We start from the raw sequence: 22,815 nt of genomic DNA on the forward strand, positions 1-22,815 counted from the left end.
TGCAGTCAAACATAATCCTCTTTAGATGGAGCAGAAAAAAATATGAAAAAATTACTCCGAGGTGCTTTTTATAGCTAAAGCAGCTTAAACGGATCGTTAAAGAATCGTTCTCAAAACACTCTAAACACACACACACGAGTGATGAGATCAACAGGATGAGAGAAACAAGAGCACGTTATGTGTGGACGCTGACGCAGAAACAGGCTGAAATGAGGAAGAGAAGTGCTCCTCTCGCCTCCTCCTGTGTGTATCAGCCTCTCTGCAGGCCTGCGCTGGAGTCACACACAGCCACGCTAATCGCTGCAAAACCAGCAGTTAGCGGCAGGAAGCTGTGCTCCATCTTCAGCGGGGCTGATGGGATTTCAGCTCAGTGTGACCTTCAGCCATCAGCTGAGCAGCAGATCAAGCTTCCTCAGGCCACAGAAATATAACGCATGGATGATGACATACAACGTTATGAACAAACATTAATAGAACGTTCATTCAGAGTTATCTGGTGTTTAATAATGTTCTCAAAACGTTATACTTTGTTCATGAGACGTTTTAGTTCATCTAACATTTTTTAAATGTTACTACTTGTTTCAGAGAACATTTAAAAGTAACATTCCAATAATGTTTAATGAATGATAAAATGGAATGTTCCCTTAACATTCGTATAAACAAGAAGAAAACATGAAAAATCTGGACATTTCAGAGAACATACAGAAATAATGTTTTCGTAGCGTAATAAGAACGTTAGCAAAACATTCTTTTTGTGTGCTTTGCAATTTTTTTAAATAAAAATATGGAACATTTTAAAACTGATGTGATTTTTGTAAGCAATAAAAATGAACATCAAAATGTGTTTCAGTGTTGCATCATCATCAAAAAGATGATGTCACGATAAAACAATTTATGAAAATTAATGCAATAACAGGGTTGCATGCAAAACTGATAAATATTACATTTTTAGTTTGTTAAAAAAAATTTTTTTTTTTAAAAATACTTTGTTTTCACATTATATTTAATATTCGTTCCATAGATTATGTTGACACTGACGTTGTTATGGAAGCTTGTTTCCACAACTGAATAAAAAAGAAAAAAGGTAATTGCGACTTTTTATCTCACAATTCTGACTTTTTTTCTCAGAATTGCTTCATATAAAGTCAGAATTGCGTTATAAAGTCAGAATTGCGAGTTATAATGTCAGAATTGCGTTATAAAGTCAGAATTGCGAGATAGAAAGTCTGAATTATGAGCTATAAAGTCCGAATTTCGAGATATAAAGTCAGAATTGCGAGTTATAAAGTCCGAATTTCGAGATATAAAGTCAAAATTGCGTTATAAAGTCAGAATTGCGAGTTATAAAGTTAGAATTGCGAGATATAAAGTCAGAATTGCGTTATAAAGTCAGAATTGCGAGATATAAAGTCAGAATTGCGAGATATAAAGTCAGAATTTCGAGATATAAAGTCAGAATTGCATTATAAAGTCAGAATTTCGAGATATAAAGTCAGAATTTCGAGATATAAAGTCAGAATTGTGAGTTATAAAGTCAGAATTGCGTTAAAAAGTCAGAATTGCGTTATAAAGTCAGAATTGTGAGTTATAAAGTCAGAATTTCGAGTTATAAAGTCAGAATTGCGTTATAAAGTCAGAATTGCGTTATAAAGTCAGAATTTCGAGATATAAAGTCAGAATTTCGAGTTATAAAGTCAGAATTGCGAGTTATAAAGTCAGAATTTCGAGATATAAAGTCAGAATTGCGAGTTATAAAGTCAGAATTGTGAGATATAAAGTCTGAATTATGAGCTATAAAGTCAGAATTTCGAGTTATAAAGTCAGAATTGCGTTATAAAGTCAGAATTGCGAGTTATAAAGTCAGAATTGCGTTATAAAGTCAGAATTGTGAGATATAAAGTCTGAATTATGATATAAAGTCAGAATTTCGAGTTATAAAGTCAGAATTGCGAGTTATAAAGTCAGAATTGCGAGTTTTAAAGTCAGAATTTTGAGATATAAAGTCAGAATTGCGTTATAAAGTCAGAATTGTGAGATATAAAGTCTGAATTATGAGCTATAAAGTCAGAATTTCGAGTTATAAAGTCAGAATTGCGTTATAGTCAGAATTGCGAGTTATAAAGTCAGAATTGTGAGATATAAAGTCTGAATTATGAGCTATAAAGTCAGAATTTCGAGTTATAAAGTCAGAATTGCGTTATAAAGTCAGAATTGCGAGTTATAAAGTCAGAATTGCATTATAAAGTCAGAATTTCGAGATATAAAGTCAGAATTTCGAGTTATAAAGTCAGAATTGCGAGTTATAAAGTCAGAATTTCGAGATATAAAGTCAGAATTGCGAGTTATAAAGTCAGAATTGTGAGATATAAAGTCTGAATTATGAGCTATAAAGTCAGAATTTCGAGTTATAAAGTCAGAATTGCGTTATAAAGTCAGAATTGCGAGTTATAAAGTCAGAATTGCGTTATAAAGTCAGAATTGTGAGATATAAAGTCTGAATTATGATATAAAGTCAGAATTTCGAGTTATAAAGTCAGAATTGCGAGTTATAAAGTCAGAATTTTGAGATATAAAGTCAGAATTGCGTTATAAAGTCTGAATTGTGAGATATAAAGTCTGAATTATGAGCTATAAAGTCAGAATTTCGAGTTATAAAGTCAGAATTGCGTTATAAAGTCAGAATTATGAGCTATAAAGTCAGAATTTCGAGTTACAGTCAGAATTATACTTTTTTTTTTAATAAAAAATCATTTACAATACTTCACATATTAGATGATAAAAATTGAAACATATCTGTTATGTTTTTCACAACATCCAGCACAGGTGAACTTTAATCACACTATTTGTTTTGTATTACACATTTTCTGAAATGTTATGTTTAAATATGCAAGTGAGGCATCGTCTTATTAAATATGCACTGATTTGCACACATTTCCAGCTCAGAAATCTGAACACTGGATTAAACCAGCTTCAAAATTCCGGTCTGATTTTGTCGACATATTAAAGGTTTTTCACAGAGGGGATTTTGGATTCCTGTTTCCATAAATCAGAAAATAAAACAACGACATTTCACCATGTTCTTAGGAATAAAATGTCCTATAAATCAGGAAAATGATATATGAACAAATCTTCAGAATATAGACATGAATGAAACGGTCAAGTTTGGTGTGTGTAAAGCTTTCTGACTCAAACTCGCCGCCTTTAAACATCTACAGACGCAAAGAGATCAAGTGCAATAAACACTTTTGGATGTTTTCTTTCCACAGTCTGAAAGAAGAATGTTATGAAAGCAAAATATGCCACCGGTGCATGTAGTGTCTTGTACTAAAAAAGTAAAGACACGTGGAATGTGCTTTAATCATGTTAATATTTCATCAAAACCTTCAGCTGAAAGTGATCATCACATTTCTAATTCTACAAAGTGCTGACGGAGAGTTCAGAACGCTGAGAGCGTCAGAATACAGTGAGGCGGAGAATAAAGTAACAGGAGATGTTTAACACAGAGGTGTTCATTAATATTCTGTGATGAATGTCTTCACATTCCAGCAGGCGCTCTTATCTTCAGTCAATAATGAGAAACGCTGAGCTGCAAAGTCAAGCAGACCTTCGGTCTCGTGCCGACAGATCCGATCGATGTCTGAACGCTGCTGTTCTGCACTGATAACACTGCGTTTTTAGGTTCCTGTAAGACCTAATGTGAGAAACCTCCCACAGCACCCTAGAAACCGTCCTCATGCCCCCTAGCAACTGGGTGAACAGCAAATGATGTGGGAGTATGAGATGGTAAAACACGTGACGCTCATCGTTCAGGGTGAATCTCTTTACTTTCAACGACACGAATCCTTCAAACACCCACATCTGACACAGAAAAACAACGAGACGAGATATTACAGAGAGAAATAAAGAGATTCTTCAGCATAAAACAGACAGAGGTCAGAGGTCACGCACACCAGATCTCCGTCACTTCTTATGAGACTAAATGAGAGCAAATGGAGCTTCTCAGATGTGAAGGACTTCAGTGATCTCAGTATGAACTCAAATAATTCTCATCACATGATCTGAGCTCGTCTAATTATAGAGATTTAGATCAACCAGGAGCTCGTCACGCTTACAAGATGAATTGAAGCCATTAAAACAAGACTAAACGAGCTTTAAAATAAACTAAAACATTACAAATTCAAAATGAAATTATATACAGTATATACACACACACACACTCTCTCTCTCTCTCTCACACACACACTTACACACACACACTAAAACACACACACTCTCTCTCACACACACACACACTCTCTCACACACACACTTATTCTCTCACACACACACACACACACTCTCTCTCACACACACACTTATTCTCTCACACACACACACACACTCTCTCACACACACACACTCTCTCTCACACACACACACACACACACACACACGTACCTCGTCGCAGCAGGAAGGGTTTGGTGTAGTCCCAGCTGTCGTTGTCGTTTCTGATGACGTTGAGGCGTGAGGGCTAGAATGAGAGAGCACAACGCCACTGCATGTGTGTTAGCTCCAGCGGTGTGTGTGTGTGAGTGTGTGTGTGTGAACGCTGCACATTTACCCGAGCGTATTCGATTTTCAGCGTGCAGCAGCCGGCGTAGATGTCAGCCCCGTTGAGGGCGGCTTTGGCCTTCTGGGCGTTCTGGATGGATTCAAACGTGACGGACGTCAAGGAAAAACTACAGCTGAGACTAAAACACACACACACACTTCAGACCAGACACAACATTCACAGGTGATGGCAGCACACGTGTGGCCAGTGGCCTGTTAAACTGTGAAAGCCTCTTTGACACCTCAAACGCAAGTGTGAGACGGCTGGAGGCTGATGGGAGTTCAGTTCTGTAGGGACAAACACATATTAAAGCTGTCGATTTAACGTGTCAATTTAACTAGTTATGGAACAAAAATAATTTAACGCATTTAACGCACCCACCCCAGACCTACGTAGTTCATCTTACATTTCAAACAGTTAATTGGTGACGAATATGAAGCAGGGCAACAACTCACTGCATGATGAAGCCTATAGGATGCAGTGAGAATCCTGTATGACTTTCTTTCAAGATATTGTGAAGAATGTTGCTGCTTTGGTCTGTAAATATATCTAAATACCAATTCAGATGCAGCTTCTGAAAATGGTCATTGAAGCCTAAAAGTTTGTGTAAAAAAATTCTATGTTGAATCAAATAAAATATTTTTCTTTCTAAAGCTACTTTTTGTAATGTCTATTTGATGCTTTTCTCATTTAACACAATAATGACTTTATGATTAATAATGATTTATCTTTTCGGGGTAATTTCTCAGCCAAATGTAATTAGATTAACCAATCTGCACATCATGTAATTAACTGACAGCGATTAATATATTTTTTTAAGTGTTTAATATATATATATATATATATATATATATATATATATATATATTAAAAACTAGATACTTATTTTTAAAAAGTCATGTAAATTATTAAAGTCTTAAAATATAATATAGTAAATATAATAAAAATAATAAAAATTTATCTAGTTATGGCTATATTTTATTGAGTAGAAACTGCCATTTGGGAGTTATTTTATTTTATATTATTTTTAAAACTTCATCTAATAATCAAAAAATAGTGAACCCTGAAGATCATTCAGTTCTTAGATCTCCTGAATTTACAAAAATAATTACTAATTAATTATTTTAATTTAAATATTTAGAATATATAAATCAAATTATATAAATCATATAAAAAAATATATATATATATATAAGGTTTTAGTATATATATATATATATATATAATTATTGCAAAATATGCAAATTATGCATGTAAATATTTAATATATCAATCATATATATATATATATATATATATATATTTATTAAAAACTAGATAAATATTTTAAAAAGTCATGTAAATTAATAAAATCTTAAAAATGCACACATAAAAATGCAAATGTATCTAAATGTATCTATTATTTTATTGAGTAGAAACTGCCATTTTAAAAATTAAGAGTTAAAAATGAATTTTAAAAGTTCATCTAATGATGAAAAAATGAATTTTAAAAGTTCATCTAAACTTAAGTAATTTAAACTTGTTCTTGAATTTGTTGAACATTCAGTTCTTGGATTTCCTGAATTTACAAAAATAATTACCAATTGCTTATATATTTATATATATATATAAACAATATATTTAATAATTATTGCAAAATATGCAAATTATGCATGCAAATATTTAAGCAGTTTGAGAGCGAATGGAGACTTGATTACGTCATTGGCAGTGCTTCATGGGAGTGGGCGGAGCTAAAGAGTTCTTTTGTAATGATTTGTATGTTTCAATTCTCTGATTGGTAGAGATTTCTCTGCAGAATCACAGGTAATGTAATGTTCCACTATTTTAAAAAATAACTTAAAATAATTACAGGCTAATAATTATTCCATTGAGTAACAGCCTCATAGCTCTTTATCATGAAAAATCAGTTCCTCTATGGAGAAAATGAATGGGATTTTTACTCCCGTATCCCGACTGTTGTGCTCTATTTTAAAGCAGTTATATTAGTGTATGTGAGCGAGTGCAACATCAGCACAAAATCCATAATCACACACACACACACACACACACACACACACACACACACACACACACACTAAAGGATATTCCACCATGGCTTGGATTCCATTTCTCTTGAAGATCACAATCCGTAGCACATTTCCGATTGGATTACAGACTGTGTACAAAACATCCTAGAAGATGAAGACGAGAAGACGTTCAGAAGAAACCTTCAGAGAGGCTCATGTGATGTGTAACAGGGTCCAGTTTACCGTAGTGATGGGGTAGAGCGGGTTCTGGATGGACAGCAGCAGCACTTTGTTCCCGCTGTTGGGGTCGTCGGCGTTGGTGGGCCGCGTGATGCGTTTGCTGGTGGAGTAGTTGAAGTAGGCCTGCTGACCGGCGATGTAGACGGGCTCCTGGGAGCCGCACGCCACGCAGCGGTCGGCGCTCTGGACCTCCTCGAACTCCACCAGAGCCTGACGCTTGAACGGCATCATCATCACGTAACTGCAGGAGAGGAAGACGACCGTCAGGACAGTGATATTACAGCTTTTATTTTTGATCACTTCGTTATGTGCTTTTTTAAGTTTTTATTACAGCCACAGTTCAAACGTTTATATTTTAACAATGAATTGGAGTAAAAACAGTTATATTTTGCTTTTCCGGTAAAAAAAATCCTTCACTGCATCACTATTGATCGGTACATTTGAAAAATATACAGCAGTTTATCTGCACAAAAACAGCATCAAACATTAATACGATTAACAAGAAGTCTACAAAAGGAATACTGAAGGACTGAAATGAAACGAACGAATCAAATGTGCCGTTTGTGATGTTGAGATGTTTAAAACAGTCGCAGATGTCACAGCGCATTCTGTGGTCATGAGATGCTCATAGTGACTATAAATACACTCATATGACCTTGTTTTGTGTCCGAGAGAGAGACTTCCTATCTTCCTGTTCTTCCACATTTGATCCGTGTCTTTCCTACACTCTAAAAAACGCTGGGTTAAAAACAACACAGATTGGCTTGAAAATGGACAAACCCAGTGGATAGGTTGTTTTAACCCAGAGGTTGGGTTGTTTTCACCCACAATTGATTTGTTTTAGCCCACGGTTGGGTTGTTTTAACCCAGAGGTTGGGTTGTTTTAGCCCACGGTTGGGTTGTTTTAACCCACGGTTGGGTTGTTTTAACCCAGAGGTTGGGTTGTTTTAGCCCACGGTTGGGTTGTTTTAACCCACGGTTGGGTTGTTTTAACCCAGAGGTTGGGTTGTTTTAGCCCACGGTTGGGTTGTTTTAACCCACGGTTGGGTTGTTTTAGCCCACGGTTGGGTTGTTTTAACCCACGGTTGGGTTGTTTTAACCCAGAGGTTGGGTTGTTTTAGCCCACGGTTGGGTTGTTTTAACCCACGGTTGGGTTGTTTTAACCCAGAGGTTGGGTTGTTTTAGCCCACGGTTGGGTTGTTTTAACCCACGGTTGGGTTGTTTTAACCCACGGTTGGGTTGTTTTAACCCAGAGGTTGGGTTGTTTTAACCCACGGTTGGGTTGTTTTAGCCCACGGTTGGGTTGTTTTAACCCACGGTTGGGTTGTTTTAACCCAGAGGTTGGGTTGTTTTAGCCCACGGTTGGGTTGTTTTAACCCACGGTTGAGTTGTTTTAACCCAGAGGTTGGGTTGTTATAACCCAGAGGTTGGGTTGTTTTAACTCACGGTTTGGGTTGTTTTAGCCCATGGTTGGGTTGTTTTAACCCAGAGGTTGATTTGTTTTAGCCCACGGTTGGGTTGTTTTAACCCACGGTTGGGTTGTTTTAACCCACGGTTGGGTTGTTTTAACAAAGAGGTTGGGTTGTTTTAACCCACGGTTGGGTTGTTTTAACCCAGAGGTTGGGTTGTTTTAACCCACGGTTGGGTTGTTTTAGCCCACGGTTGGGTTGTTTTAGCCCACGGTTGGGTTGTTTTAACCCACGGTTGGGTTGTTTTAACCCAGAGGTTGGGTTGTTTTAGCCCACGGTTGGGTTGTTTTAGCCCACGGTTGGGTTGTTTTAGCCCACGGTTGGGTTGTTTTAACTCACGGTTGGGTTGTTTTAGCCCACGGTTGGGTTGTTTTAACCCACGGTTGAGTTGTTTTAACCCAGAGGTTGGGTTGTTATAACCCAGAGGTTGGGTTGTTTTAACTCACGGTTTGGGTTGTTTTAGTCCATGGTTGGGTTGTTTTAACAGACGGTTGAGTTGTTTTAACCCAGAGGTTGGGTTGTTATAACCCACGGTTTGGGTTGTTTTAGTCCATGGTTGGGTTGTTTTAGCCCATGGTTGGGTTGATTTAACCCAGAGGTTGGGTTGTTTTAACCCAGAGGTTGGGTTGTTTTAACCCATGGTTTGGGTTGTTTTAACCCACAGTTGGGTTGTTTTGAACCTACGGGTTAAATGGTTGGGTTAAATGCTGGGTAGTTTTATTTAACTCAACAATTGTTTAAAAATTACTGTATTGTTTGAATGAACCCAAAATATGTTAGAAATGAACATTTATTAATAAGTTTAATGAATAATATGTTCACCTTTTGATAATTATTGTTGCCTCTAGTAATTATGAGTCTGATTTTTAATTTCCAACCTATTGGGTTCATGTTAAGTCAGTCATATAGTCATTTTTAAACAATAGTTTGGTTAAATAAAACTGCCCAGTAGGTTGGGAAAACTTTTAACCCAACTGCTGGGTTAAAACAACACAATCGCTGGGTTTTCAACCCAATTTGGGTTGTTTTTAACTCAGCATTTTTTAGTGTAACTTAGATGAGCTCAAACACACGCATCTGCTTATATTCTAAGCTTTGGAGTCAGAATCTGATGTTCCCATGATCCTCTGTAAGCTTCTGTGGGTGTAAATGTCACTTTAGAAAAGAGGCTCATTGTGAATTCAGAGAGAAACGAGAAAAGCCTCAAATACAGGAACTGTTGCTACCATAAATGACTACGACTGTCAACTTCATTTATAGATTCATAATTCAGTCGTCTGAAGCACAGCTGAATCTACAGAGATGTTCATGTGATGAATAGAGGATTGTGGTGAACATCGAGAGGAAACAGTCCCTCAGAATGAATGAATGATAACCAGCTGAACATCCTCACGAGAGGCTGGTTGGTTAACGTGGTTATCTGATCTGTCGTTATGAGGGAAGATCATTAATGGAATTGGCTAAAACGCTGAGTCATTTGTGTGATGAATCTGAACACGAATCTGTGAAATATGAAAATTAAACCATCATTTTACCAGATGTTTCCGAATTTTTCCAAGGCCTCGACCAGATCAGCCTCCACCACAGATTCACACAATCCTCGGACATGAACGACGGGAGACGGAGCGATGCGGTGAGTCTCGGAGCCGTTATCCTGCAGGACAGAGAAACACAGGATGAGGCTGGAGGAACATTATTAGAACACACACACACACACACACACTTTAAAATAAAATATTAAACTGACTAAACCACAAAAACATTAAACTGTTTTCAACATTGATAATAATCATAAATGTTTCTTGAGCAACAAATCATCATATTAGAATGATTTCTGAAGGATCATGTGACACTGAAGACTGGAGTAATGATGCTGAAAATTCAGCTTTGATCACAGGAATAAATTATATTTTACTATATAATCACATAGAAAACAGCTGTTTTACATTGTAAAAATATTTCACTATTTTCACAGTATTTTTTATCAAATAATTGCCTTGGTGAGCAGAAGAGACTTAAAGATGAATCCTCTTAAATCAAATCTGAAAACTCTAAAATGATCAAAAGCTTTAAATAAAAACTCAGTGATCTCAGATAATGAGAGAATAATTCAGATGATTTTCCCTGTAAATGAACTCTGATGTTCTGAAGTGAATGAAAGCGTCTGCGTCTCCAGATGTTCAGCTGTGGAATCATGGGACAGTTACTCTGCTTTTACTATCACAAACACGTAAACAACATCATCTCACATGTGACAGGAAGAGAGCAACCACCCAGAACACCTTAGCACCTTAAAAACGGCATCAGTAAAGACGTTTGCCCATTTCAGTTCATCAGACTCTTCTGATCATCTGCGGATGTGTCAGTCAATCACATCGTACTGTGTCAGTGATCATACTCTGCCAAAAGTCAGTCATATTAATGAACAATTTTTCACGTAGATTATGTGATTTAACTTTTTAGATTAAATTTATGAGTACATATAAACAGAAGCATGTGACACTGAAACCACACATGCATCTGCATGTGCATCTTTATTTTTGCAGGCATCAAACTCTCTTTCCATTTTTGCAAAACTCCTGAATGTTTGCCGACCACAGAGATCAACAGACAAATGGCTTGAACTGTCATTCAGTCTCACGTACACCACAACAACAAGAACACGAAGAACATCCGACTGATTCACTCAGTCATCATCAAATTCAGTCGACTGAAACTAAACTAAATTCATAAAAAAAATGTTGTTGCTTGACATAAACGAAACATTAACTGAAATAAAATAAAATATATTAAAAAATTAAACTTATTTGATTTTGGGAAAACGCATTAAAAAAAAAAAACAATTATCAGGGTTCAAGTGCTTTAAGTCCTTTAAGCACATGCGTAAAAAGGTATAATGTTTTAATTAGCAAGCCTGTAACCATCTCGATCATAGATGGAAAAGACCATTTACAGCCAATACATGCAGTTTATCAAAGGAAATATATGGTTTTTAAAGCTTTTTAACAGTTATCGAGGTTAAGCCAAAAACCTAGGACTAACTCACCAAAGATGTTTTTTTTAAATAATCTCCAATATTTAACAAACATTTCGATGCACAACAGAGGTCCTAGAGGCAAAGTTTCTCAGAATGAGGAGTTCTACCATGTGGTATCAATGATGTGGATGTGTGTGCGAAAAATCGCGTGATATACAGTCCTTTTTGCATGTGAAAAACGGCCGACTTCTTTTGAAAAGGTCTCTAGGGCCGTGAGTCAAACAGGCTCAGTGAGTTTCATTCTGATCAGCCTCCATTAACCTCATCTGATAGCTGCTCAAAATTCATTGGCCGCCGCTGGCCGCGTTTTTCTAAATAAGTGTATGTCCTCAAAGGCAGTCTTGGCACCTTGGACAAAGATGCCACATGCCATTTTTCAAGTCAATCAGACTTTGAGTTGCATAGTTATAGTCATTTTCAAGTTATTTTCCTGTTATAGCGCCACCAAGTGGCCAGTCGCCACGTCCTTTTTCATGCAACCACAGAATGAGCTCTTACATATTTGTGCCAAGTTTGGTGAAATTATCTCATTCCGTTCACGAGTTACAACCATTTTAGCAAAAGTGGCTCCGCCCACTTTGAACGTTTTGGCGGCCCTTAGAGACCGTGAATTGAAATGTCAACTTTTTTAATTTATAATTGTTGACAATCAGACGCCAGAGAATCTTGCTGCACTGGTTTGGTTCCAATCAGTTGAAAAACCTAGGACTAGTTCGCAAAGTATGTTTTTCAAAAAATCCAAAATATCCGAAAATTTCACGCATATGTTTTAAGGGGTTCAAGCGTGAAGCTCTGAAACTCTATTGTAATTATTAAAGTTTCCAAGAATCAACATTCTCCCCTAAAAGTGATCGGGCAGACCAAACCATAAGTCATAGAGACTTGAAACTTTGAGGGCTGGCAGTACTCACACCGTCTACAGCGTCACCAAGGCTCGCCCCGATCGGCCTGATGGGGGCGCTACAGCGCTCAAAAGTACAAAATCTCTCATAACTCCTGAACCGTTATGCATAGGTTCAAGTGTCTTATATCGCTGGAATCCTCGGCTCAAGACGAACAAAATGCATGAAATCTTTTGCTCTAAATTTTTGGGTATTTGGGATTTTTTTTTTTGAAAAACCTACTTTTGCAAACTAGTCCTCGGTTTTCCACCCGATTGGAACCAAACCAGTGCAGCAAGATTCTCTGGAGTCTGATTGTCAAAATTACAACTAAAATGGCTATAACTCGTGAACGAAATGAGATATTTTCACCAAACTTGGAACACAGGTGTATGGGCTCAAAAATCACAGCGAATGGCCACTTGGTGGTGCTATAACAGGAAAAAACATGAAAATGGCTATAACTACTTAGCCGTTAGTCCGATTGACTTGAAAATTGGCATGTGGCGTCTTTGTCCAAGGTGCCAAGACATCCTTTGAGGACATTCATGTATCTCGAAAAATGTGGCCGGCGTTGGCCAATAAAATTTGAGCAGCTATCAGAAAAGGGTAACGGAGGCCGATCGGAAAGGCCTGTGAGAAATTCAAAAGAAATCGGCCACCTTCATGTGCATATATCACGCGATTTTTCGCACAAGCCCACGACATTGATACCAGATGATAGAACTCTTCACTCTGAGCAACTTTGCCTCTAGGAACGCCGCTGTCCATCGAATTTTTTGTTAAATATTGGAAATTATTTCAAAAACCAACTTTGGCGAACTAGTCCTAGGTTTTTGGCTCAACCTCGATAACTGTTAAAAAGCTTTATAAACCATTTATTTCCTTTGATAAACTGCATGTATTGGCTGTAAATGGTCTTTTCCATCTATGATCGAGATGGTTACAGGCTTGCTAATTAAAACATTATACCTTTTACGCATGTGCTTAAAGGACTTAAAGCACTTGAACCCTGATAACTGCTGCTCGCAGCTATATTTTTGCTTTGTTAGGTTAAGTCTTTAAAATAACTGTGTGAATGCTAAGTGAACCAGAACTAAATGGATCATTTTCTTTTTGGTCCACACCAAAAGAACCAAGAGAACCGAACGCACCCTAAAATAACACTGCATCTAATAAAAGACACCTTACAGTTTGTCTGAAGTATTTCTTCCTGTGTCGCTGTGAGAAAACTGTTGTCTTCCTCTCAACACAAGTTTAACACCTGTCTCACCCTCGAAGTGAGAACAGACAAAAGGTGTCATTTAAGAGATCAGTAACAGTGATATGCTGCACGACCAGATTATCTGCTCTGCATCATATTCCCTACATCTGTTACTTAACTCAATAATCACACCCAAATGTGAGCAAGTAAATAATGAGGTTTGAGGTGAACTACTTTCTTTAAACCCGTCAGTGCAATAGCAGCATCTGCGGTTGGAAAACGACCTGCGAAAAAACGCGATGCCCATGACCCTGTTCCTCTGAAGAATCACATCATTCAGACCCCAAGCACACTCAAAATAGAGTCACACAAACATCAAACCACTTCCACGGCTGACAGACGGAAGAAGAACTCACAAACCAGACACAAACAGACTTACACTGCATTCCCTGGGAATCGAACCCATGAACTCAGCGTTGCTGCCGCTGTGCTCTACGCTATGTGAACGTATATCAATACTGAGTGAAAATTTTATTCAATTAAAAGTCAGAGTATGTAATCAAAAACATAGGATGAATTCAATTTGACTGGGACACTTTTTGCCATTGAGATCACTAGGGAAAAGTGTCCTACTCAACCTGAATTCACCTCTACTTGAGTGAAAGTAAAAAAGAACAACTATTTAAAGAGGACCTATTCTGCTTTTTTACATGTATAGCTTTCGTTACTGTTGCTGTTTGAGTATGAAAAAGTCCCTCCAGCAGGAGTTCTTCTCTATATCAGTGTCACTGTTTCTGAACTCCCTGAAACGCCTCCATTGTAGTCTTGAGTTTTCTTACGGGAACGAACACGTCATAATATTCCTCATTTAAATAATTCATACACAGAATAAAGGGGTGGGGCCTGGTTGAGTTAGTTAGTAGTGTGTTGAAACTGGCGGATACGGTAAGGGGCGGGACATTTCCCAAACACCAATCACAACAAACTACTCCAGCCGACCAATCAGAGCACATTGTGCCTTTCAGAAGGAGGGGCTTCATACAGACAGGAACTAAACAGAGCGTTACTGACAGACTGGGAAGAGAGGAGCTGAACAATGTCAAAAATGGGGAAAATAAGGTGTTTTGAGCACTGAAAATCTATTCTAGTAGAGCGCAAAAATAAAATCACGACTTTGTAAAAGGACAGAAAATAAATAAATAAATAAAAACACAAGAGAGAAGATTCTTGTTCAATCATTTGAATCATTTTCTCAATAGAAACTGAAAGAATTGTGTAAATGTCTTTTATCAGACAGACACAAAACGAAACAAAAAAGCGCAGAGGTCAAAAACATCCGTCTATAGTGCTTGTTCACATAAAAGAACAGTTAAAAAAACAACACAAAAGACACTCTAGTGAACGACGCAGAAGCCAAAAACTGTTCCAAAACCGAAAACAAGAACATCAAACCTCAAAAACTGCTGCAAAAATACGAGCACTTCTCAAGGACTGAACAGAAGAAATGAAACAGAGATTTCCATGTCAGAGAAGGCAGAGCCTCAGAGCCACACCCACCTGTTACATCATCGCCACGGAGCAATGGTAGTTCGGAGGTGTTTACCAGCCTATAGCAAACTATTTCAATCTCCCGAAACACCAAACAAACTTCGTTTTGGCCTGATTTTGTTTGATTTGTTTGTTCTTCGATTTCGCTTGAAGTATATCGAGACCTTCAAATACAGAAATCAAGTAAAACAAACATTTATATCTAGCTGGTTTAGTCGTCTCTGTATCAGACAGTGTTATTTTAGTATAATTAAGTTAGTATTATAGTTTTAATGAACATTTTCAATTAGTTTTTATTTTTAGTACACTTTCATTTTAAACGTTTTAGTAATTTTGTTGTGTGTTTTTGTCATTTATATGAGTTTTGTTTTTTTAAAATGTGTATATATTGTTATTTTAGTACATGAAGTTAAAATAAATGAAAATGAGAAATGTTGCAATAAAATAAGTTAAATTTTTTATATATATATTTTAGTTTATTTCAGTTAGCATTCATTTTATTTAAAACAACAAAAATGTTTATTGCATCAGTTTGACTATAATAACTCTGGTATCAGGGGGTCGGTATCGGCAGCGTCACATTCGTGTGACACAACCTCTTGTTAATTCCTCCAAGACCTTTTAAGTCTCTGCTGTCACTATGGTAACGGCCTCTTGCATTATTTATTTATTTCTCAGCTGTAAGTGACGCTTTACAGTGTTTGACATGCACTGATGGGCGTATGTGTGTGAGTGTGTGTGCGTTCATTTTCACATGCGTCTCTTCGGGACTGGCAGACCCCAGTTTCAGTTCCAATTTGTTCCTCAATTTTGACAGGATAATATCCATGGAATTTAAGATCTAATCCATTTTTATTTGTGAAGATGCACATATTCAACCAAAATAAAGGAGATTGTGTTTAAGAGCCTTTAGCTGTGATTCTCTGTTATCGTATTAATTCATTATCATACAAGTAAAAACTGAACAGCCTTTACTGCCTTCTTACCCACATGACCTCATCACATAACCACACCCACATCAGCAGCACAGCCACACCCACTACACCATATAACTCCACCTACCATCTAACTCACAGGACTGATGGACAGGATTCATAAATACTGAATAATTACGGTCTTCATTTGCATACAGACACAGAGTGTGGTTAAATCCTGCTTGACGTCTTTACCTGCTTCTCTCACAGACGTTCAGTTCTCCATTTCTCTGAATAATACAGAGATGAAAGGGGAAATTCATGTGAAAATCTGCCTGTGAATGAGAGATAAGGAAACAACAAACATCTCTTCTGCAGCCTGTGCAAATATGAGCCACAACAACTAAAATAACCACACACACTACTGAAAAAACATTATCTGTTGTTTATGTATTTATTCATAAAGATAGTGTAGTTTAAATAATAACAAATGATTTTCTTGCAGGCTGTTTGTTTGTTCTGCAAATTCATAATAAGGAGAAAAAGTGTCCAATCTGGCAACAGATGGTCAGATGTTTTATTATTCATGTTTAAGAGACTGTATATAAGCCATCTGACTTTAATTAAACAAATACATAAACAGGTTAATCAGGCAGACAAACAAGCGCCTCGTCATCAGACGCCGCTTTAAAAATAGATCTGAATCTACGGGAAATGAGCAGCGAGACGCGGCCGGGTTATTGCTGCAGCTGCATGTGAATGTCATCATACTCTGATTGGATTACACAAATTGGTCAAATGAATCGTTTCGGGTGACATTTCAAACGCAGCGCAGAAACGCAGGGACACAAATAGTGTGTTCTCCTGACCGGATGACTATACGTTTACTGATGAAAGTCTGATTCATACATGCATGGAAAGAAAGAAAGAAAGAAAGAAAGAAAGAAAGAAAGATGTAGGAAGGAAGGAAGGAAGGAAGGAAGGAAGAAACAAACGAAGTACAGGAAGTAAGAAAAATAAAGTAAGAAAGAAAGAACTAACCAATGAAGAAAAGGAAAGAAAGAAAGAAAGATAGAAAGAAAGATAGAAAAAAGGAAGAAAGGAAAGAACACACAAACAAACAAACTAACAAAAGTATGGAAAGAGAGAAAGAAAGAAAGTAAGAAAGAAAGAAGGAACAAATCAAGGAAGGAAAGAACACAAACGAACGAACCAACAAAAGAATTACGGAAAGAAAGAAAGAAAGAAAGAAAGAAAGAAAGAAAAAAGAATTGAAAAAAGAAAGATAAAAGAAAGAAAGAACAAATGAACGAAGGAAGGAATAAATAAAGGAAGGAAAGAAAGAACAAACAAACGAACAAAGAAAAGTAGGGAAAGAAAGAACAAATGAAAGAAGGAAGGAAGGAAATAAATAAAGAAAGAACAAATGAACAAAGGAAGGAAGGAATAAAGGAAGGAAAGAACAAACAAACGAACGAAGAAAAGTAAGGAAAGAAAGAACAAATGAAAGAAGGAAGGAAGGAAAGAAAGAAAGAAAGAAAGAACAAATGAAGGAAGGTTGGAAGGAAGGAAGGAAGGAATGAACAAACAGTAAGAAAGAAAGAAAGAAAGAAAGATGTAGGAAGGAAGGAACAAAGAAAGAAAGAAAGAAAGATGTAGGAAGGAAGGAAGGAGCAAACAAAAACAAATGAAGTAAGAAAAGAAAGAAAGAAAGAAAGATGTAGGAAGGAAGGAAGGAACAAACAAACAAATGAAGAAAGAAAGAAAGAAAGAAAGAAAGATGTAGGAAGGAAGGAAGGAAGGAAGGAACAAACAAACGAAGTACGGAAAGTAAGAAAAAGAAAGAAAGAGAGAAAGAAGGAAAGAAAGAAAGGAATAAAGGAAGGAAAGAACAAAGAAAGAAAGAAAGAAAGAAAGAAAGAAAGAAAGAAAGATGTAGGAAGGAAGGAACAAAGAAAGAAAGAAAGAAAGAAAGAAAGAAAGAAAGATGTAGGAAGGAAGGAAGGAAGGAACAAACAAACAAATGAAGTAAGAAAAGAAAGAAAGAAAGAAAGAAAGAAAGAAAGAAAGAAAGAAAGAAAGAAAGAAAGATGTAGGAAGGAAGGAAGGAAGGAACAAACAAACGAAGTACGGAAAGTAAGAAAAAGAAAGAAAGAGAGAAAGAAGGAAAGAAAGAAATAAAGGAAGGAAAAAACAAACAAACAAAGAAAGAAAGAAAGATGTAGGAAGGAAGGAAGGAAGGAGCAAACAAACAAACAAATGAAGTAAGAAAAGAAAGAAAGAAAGAAAGATGTAGGAAGGAAGGAAGGAACAAACAAACAAATGAAGAAAGAAAGAAAGAAAGAAAGAAAGAAAGAAAGATGTAGGAAGGAAGGAAGGAAGGAACAAACAAACGAAGTACGGAAAGTAAGAAAAAGAAAGAAAGAGAGAAAGAAGGAAAGAAAGAAAGGAATAAAGGAAGGAAAGAACAAAGAAAGAAAGAAAGAAAGAAAGATGTAGGAAGGAAGGAACAAAGAAAGAAAGAAAGAAAGAAAGAAAGATGTAGGAAGGAAGGAAGGAAGGAACAAACAAACAAATGAAGTAAGAAAAGAAAGAAAGAAAGAAAGAAAGAAAGGAACAAACAAACGAAGTACGGAAAGTAAGAAAAAGAAAGAAAGAGAGAAAGAAGGAAAGAAAGAAATAAAGAAAAGAGAAAATACAAACAAACAAAGAAAGAAAGAAAGAAAGAAAGATGTAGGAAGGAAGGAAGGAAGGAGCAAACAAACAAACAAATGAAGTAAGAAAAGAAAGAAAGAACAAAGGAACAAATGAAAGAAAGAAAGGACAAATGAAGAAAGGAAAGAAAAAACAAATGAACAAACAAATTAAGAAAAAGAAGGAAAGAGAACAAAAGAAAGTTTTTTTAGGCTTTTTTTTATTTTAAAATCAATAATAATAACACTTCCTGCATTACTTCCTTATTCACAGACAGCTGCTCTTCTTTCTGGTCAGTATCTGTGAAGTGCTGATTCAGACACTGAGTCTGATCTGAGCCTGATGCTGCCGTCAGAGCCGCCCGTGAGCCTCCAGAGAGACCAGCTGATGCACAACACACAAAACATCTCAACACATCATCACCGAAGCCCCGCCCACATCATCACCGAAGCTCCGCCCACAGAGCAGGACGGCTTTGTATAACAGATCTTTCCTGAAACAATACAGATCAATCACACCATGAAGATCTGAAGCCACTGAGAATCACTTCATGAGCAGCTGGAGATCTGACTGCAGTGACACGTCCACAGACACATTCACTGATTTACACACATCTGAGCTTTTCACAGCAGCGTTTGTCACGTCGCTCTTCAGCTTCATGGCCTTTGATATGACACGCATATCTACATTAACACAAAATGCTCAGTTGATGAGGATTTTACATGAGTAATATGATATCTTGAGAGCAGAGAGGTCAAAGGTCATTCATTATATGTTTAAATTAACTGAGATGCTGAAGTGAATAATAATAAACATTATTTTATAGATTTATTTTTATATATATTTTTTATATTTATATATATATATATATATATATATATATATATTTATTAACTTTATTATTTATTCATTTATATAGTTATTTTGTATATATATATATATATGTAACATTTATTATTATTTTATTATTTATATATATATATATATATATATATGTATAATTTTTTATACATATATATTATTTTTTATTTTTTATAATTATATATATATATATATATATATATATTACAAACTTTTTGTTTCAAATAGAGATCACGATTGTCTCACGATTCTGAACAGACATTTAATTTACTAGAGGTTCTGACAAAATATTAATTGCTGCAGTCTATTTAATTTAATTAATTTGAAAGAATTATTTTTTAAAAATTGGTTTGAATGAATGATTCAATGACTCACTTATAAAGACTTCACTTGTTTCACTTGTGTTTTTGAACGAATCTCTTGAATGAATGATTCAATGACTCACTCATAAAGACTCCACTTGTTTCACTTGTGTTTTTGAACAAATCTCTTGAATGAATGATTCAATGACTCACTCATAAAGACTCCACTTGTTTCACTTGTGTTTTTGAACGAATCTCTTGAATGAACGATTCAATGACTCACTCATAAAGACTTCACTTGTTTCATTACTGGATGAATCAGCATTTTTGAACAAATCTCTTGAATGAATGATTCAATGACTCACTCATAAAGACTTCACTTGTTTCACTTGTGTTTTTGAACGAATCTCTTGAATGAATGATTCAATGACTCACTCTCATTTCAAAGGCTGTGTTCTCCGGAGGTCGCATTTGAAGGCTGCATACATCAACAAGGTCGTCTCATTTAAGAAAAGTAACCATTAGATTGCAAAATAAGAAAGAAACGACAGTATTTTACACCTCACAAGGAATAACAGTCAATTTTATTATGGTTAATTTTCTTAAATAATACATCCTTGATGACATACGCAGCCTTCAAATGCGACCTCCGAAATGAGACACAGCGATAAAGACTTCACTTGTGTCATTACTGGATGAATCAGTATTTTTGAACAAATCTTTTGAATGAATGATTCAATGACAAATACATTTGTTTAACAGTCACTTGTCGCTACCTACTGGTGTAACAATGTAATGATACAACCTTTATTTGAAGCATCAAGGTTATTTCAAAAAATTATTTACTCTATTTTGATCGCTACCGTAGACATCAGTGTTTATATCTGAACTATAAACATTTATCCCAGTACTTCTGTTATAATCTGAATGTTTCTAAGACAGAAATAATGATACTGTGTGGTTGAAAAGACTGTTTATGAAGCGGTTTCATACCTAAACATGACAACTGCTCTAAAATCAGTAGGCAAGTAATACTATAAATCTTTCTTAATATACATTATTTAACTTAAGAAACGCTCACGCCCTAAAAACTCCCATGTGACTGCAGCACACTGATAGCATCATGTTTCCTCTGCAAACCAATGACAGAAACAACTACTGCTGCAGCATTAACAGGAAATGACATGCAATGTCATCCACAGAGAACTACACACCACACACGATTGTGTAAGACACTATTCTGAGACGCAGCAGCAGAAGTCAAAAATCAATGAGACGAGTTTGTTAGCATAACACAATCCATCCAACTGACCCGCTTTCAGCCTGGAACGCCTGTTTCGTTTACGGCTGCCGTCATTCTTACTAACATCTGAATCAACAGATCACTGAACGAAAAACATCAAGAAGAATGTAAATGTTCAATGCCTTCAGAAGTGTTTCAGCACCAATTCCTTTATTTACTCAATCCAAACCTGTATGACTTCCTTTATTCTGTAAAGCACAAAAGGAGACGTTGATCTCTGAGGAAACTGTGATTCCTCAGAAGAAAGAAGAGTGCGGAAGTAAAGATTCTGGTTTTATTTTCAGTGAACTAACCTTTTAAGGCCAGACACTACAGGTCAACGAATAGATCTCGTCATACTTTAATGACAATGCATTAAGACAATTGCTTTTTTATCACTTCATAAATCAGAAAATTATGGAAGCTTTTTTCTGCCATGAAATAAAAATAAAAAAGGTAATTGCGACAATTGTGAGTTATAAAGTCAGAATTGCAAGAAAAAAGTCATTGTGAGATAAAAAGTCGCAATTACCTTTTTATTTTTATTTTATGGCGGAAACATTGCAATTGCAATTCTGACTTTATAAAACAATTCTGACTTTATATCTCACAATTCTGACTTTATATCTCGCAATTCCGACTTTATAACTTGCAATTCCGACTTTATATCTTGCAATTCTGACTTTATATCTCACAATTCTGACTTTATAACAATTCCGACTTTATATCTTGCAATTCTGACTTTATATCTTGCAATTCTGACTTTATATCTCACAATTCTGACTTTATAACAATTCCGACTTTATATCTCACAATTCTGACTTTATAAAACAATTCTGACTTTATATCTCACAATTCTGACTTTATAAAACAATTCTGACTTTATATCTCACAATTCTGAGTTTATAACACGCAATTCTCTCTTTATATCTCGCAATTCCGACTTTATATCTCGCAATTCTGACTTTATAACTTGCAATTCCGACTTTATATCTCGCAATTCTGACTTTATATCTTGCAATTCTGACTTTATATCTCACAATTCTGAGTTTATAACTCGCAATTCTGAGTTTATAACTTGCAATTCTGACTTTATAACTCGCAATTGCGGGTTTAAATCTTGCAAATCTGAGAAAAAAAAGTCAGAATTGTGAGATAAAGAGTCACAATTACCTTTTTAATTTTTTTATTTAGTGGCGGAAACAAGCTTCCATAGAAAATGCTGTCAACAAACATACAAAAAAAAATTTAAATGTTGTATAAATCAGGCGAACGATATATGATCAAACCTTCAGAATATAGATATAAATAAAACTGGAAAGTTTGGTGCGTGTAACGCTGCTGAAGTGGAGATATCTGATCAAACTCGCCTCATTTAAAGATGTACAGACACAAAGAGATCGAGTGCAACAAAAATGGATGTTTTCTTTCCACTAGTCTAGTTTCCAGTAACCAAAACTGACCAGTGCATGAAAAAAAACAATGATTTTGCTTGTAGTGTCTTGCATTAAACTCAATGTTACAGCAAAGTATTTCACACATCAAAACCCAGACCCAGAATCCATCAGCAGGACAAAACAATCCAGAACAGATCTGCCTCATATCAACATGACACACATTCAAATCAATGGCTCATTTGCCAGTTGGGCAGGTCAGGTGACCCCATTTAGCCCTACAGACGTCCTTCATCTCCCATCAGCCCCGCTGAGATCCCAGACGGCTCGTACAGACTCCAGAGACGCTGCCGCCCACCCGAGACACAAAGACACGCCGACAGTTTGCATAC

At 36.1% G+C, this 22,815-nt stretch overlaps 1 protein-coding gene across 1 annotated transcript in view; it reads right to left on the reverse strand.

Annotated features, from left to right (window-relative positions):
- The window catches only part of LOC127522357 (heterogeneous nuclear ribonucleoprotein L-like), a 39,164-nt gene that overhangs the window by 9,110 nt on the left and 7,239 nt on the right, over positions 1 to 22,815 (reverse strand). The window contains exons 2-6 of the mRNA XM_051912209.1: positions 9,842 to 9,960; positions 6,841 to 7,078; positions 6,677 to 6,762; positions 4,601 to 4,697; positions 4,438 to 4,510 (exon numbers count right to left, since the gene is read on the reverse strand). Of these exons, the coding sequence (XP_051768169.1) occupies positions 4,438 to 4,510; positions 4,601 to 4,697; positions 6,677 to 6,762; positions 6,841 to 7,078; positions 9,842 to 9,960 (613 nt within the window). The remainder of the gene's footprint in view (positions 1 to 4,437; positions 4,511 to 4,600; positions 4,698 to 6,676; positions 6,763 to 6,840; positions 7,079 to 9,841; positions 9,961 to 22,815) is intronic.

This window comes from Ctenopharyngodon idella, chromosome 11 (genome assembly GCF_019924925.1).
Source record: "Ctenopharyngodon idella isolate HZGC_01 chromosome 11, HZGC01, whole genome shotgun sequence".
NCBI lineage: Eukaryota > Metazoa > Chordata > Actinopteri > Cypriniformes > Xenocyprididae > Ctenopharyngodon > Ctenopharyngodon idella.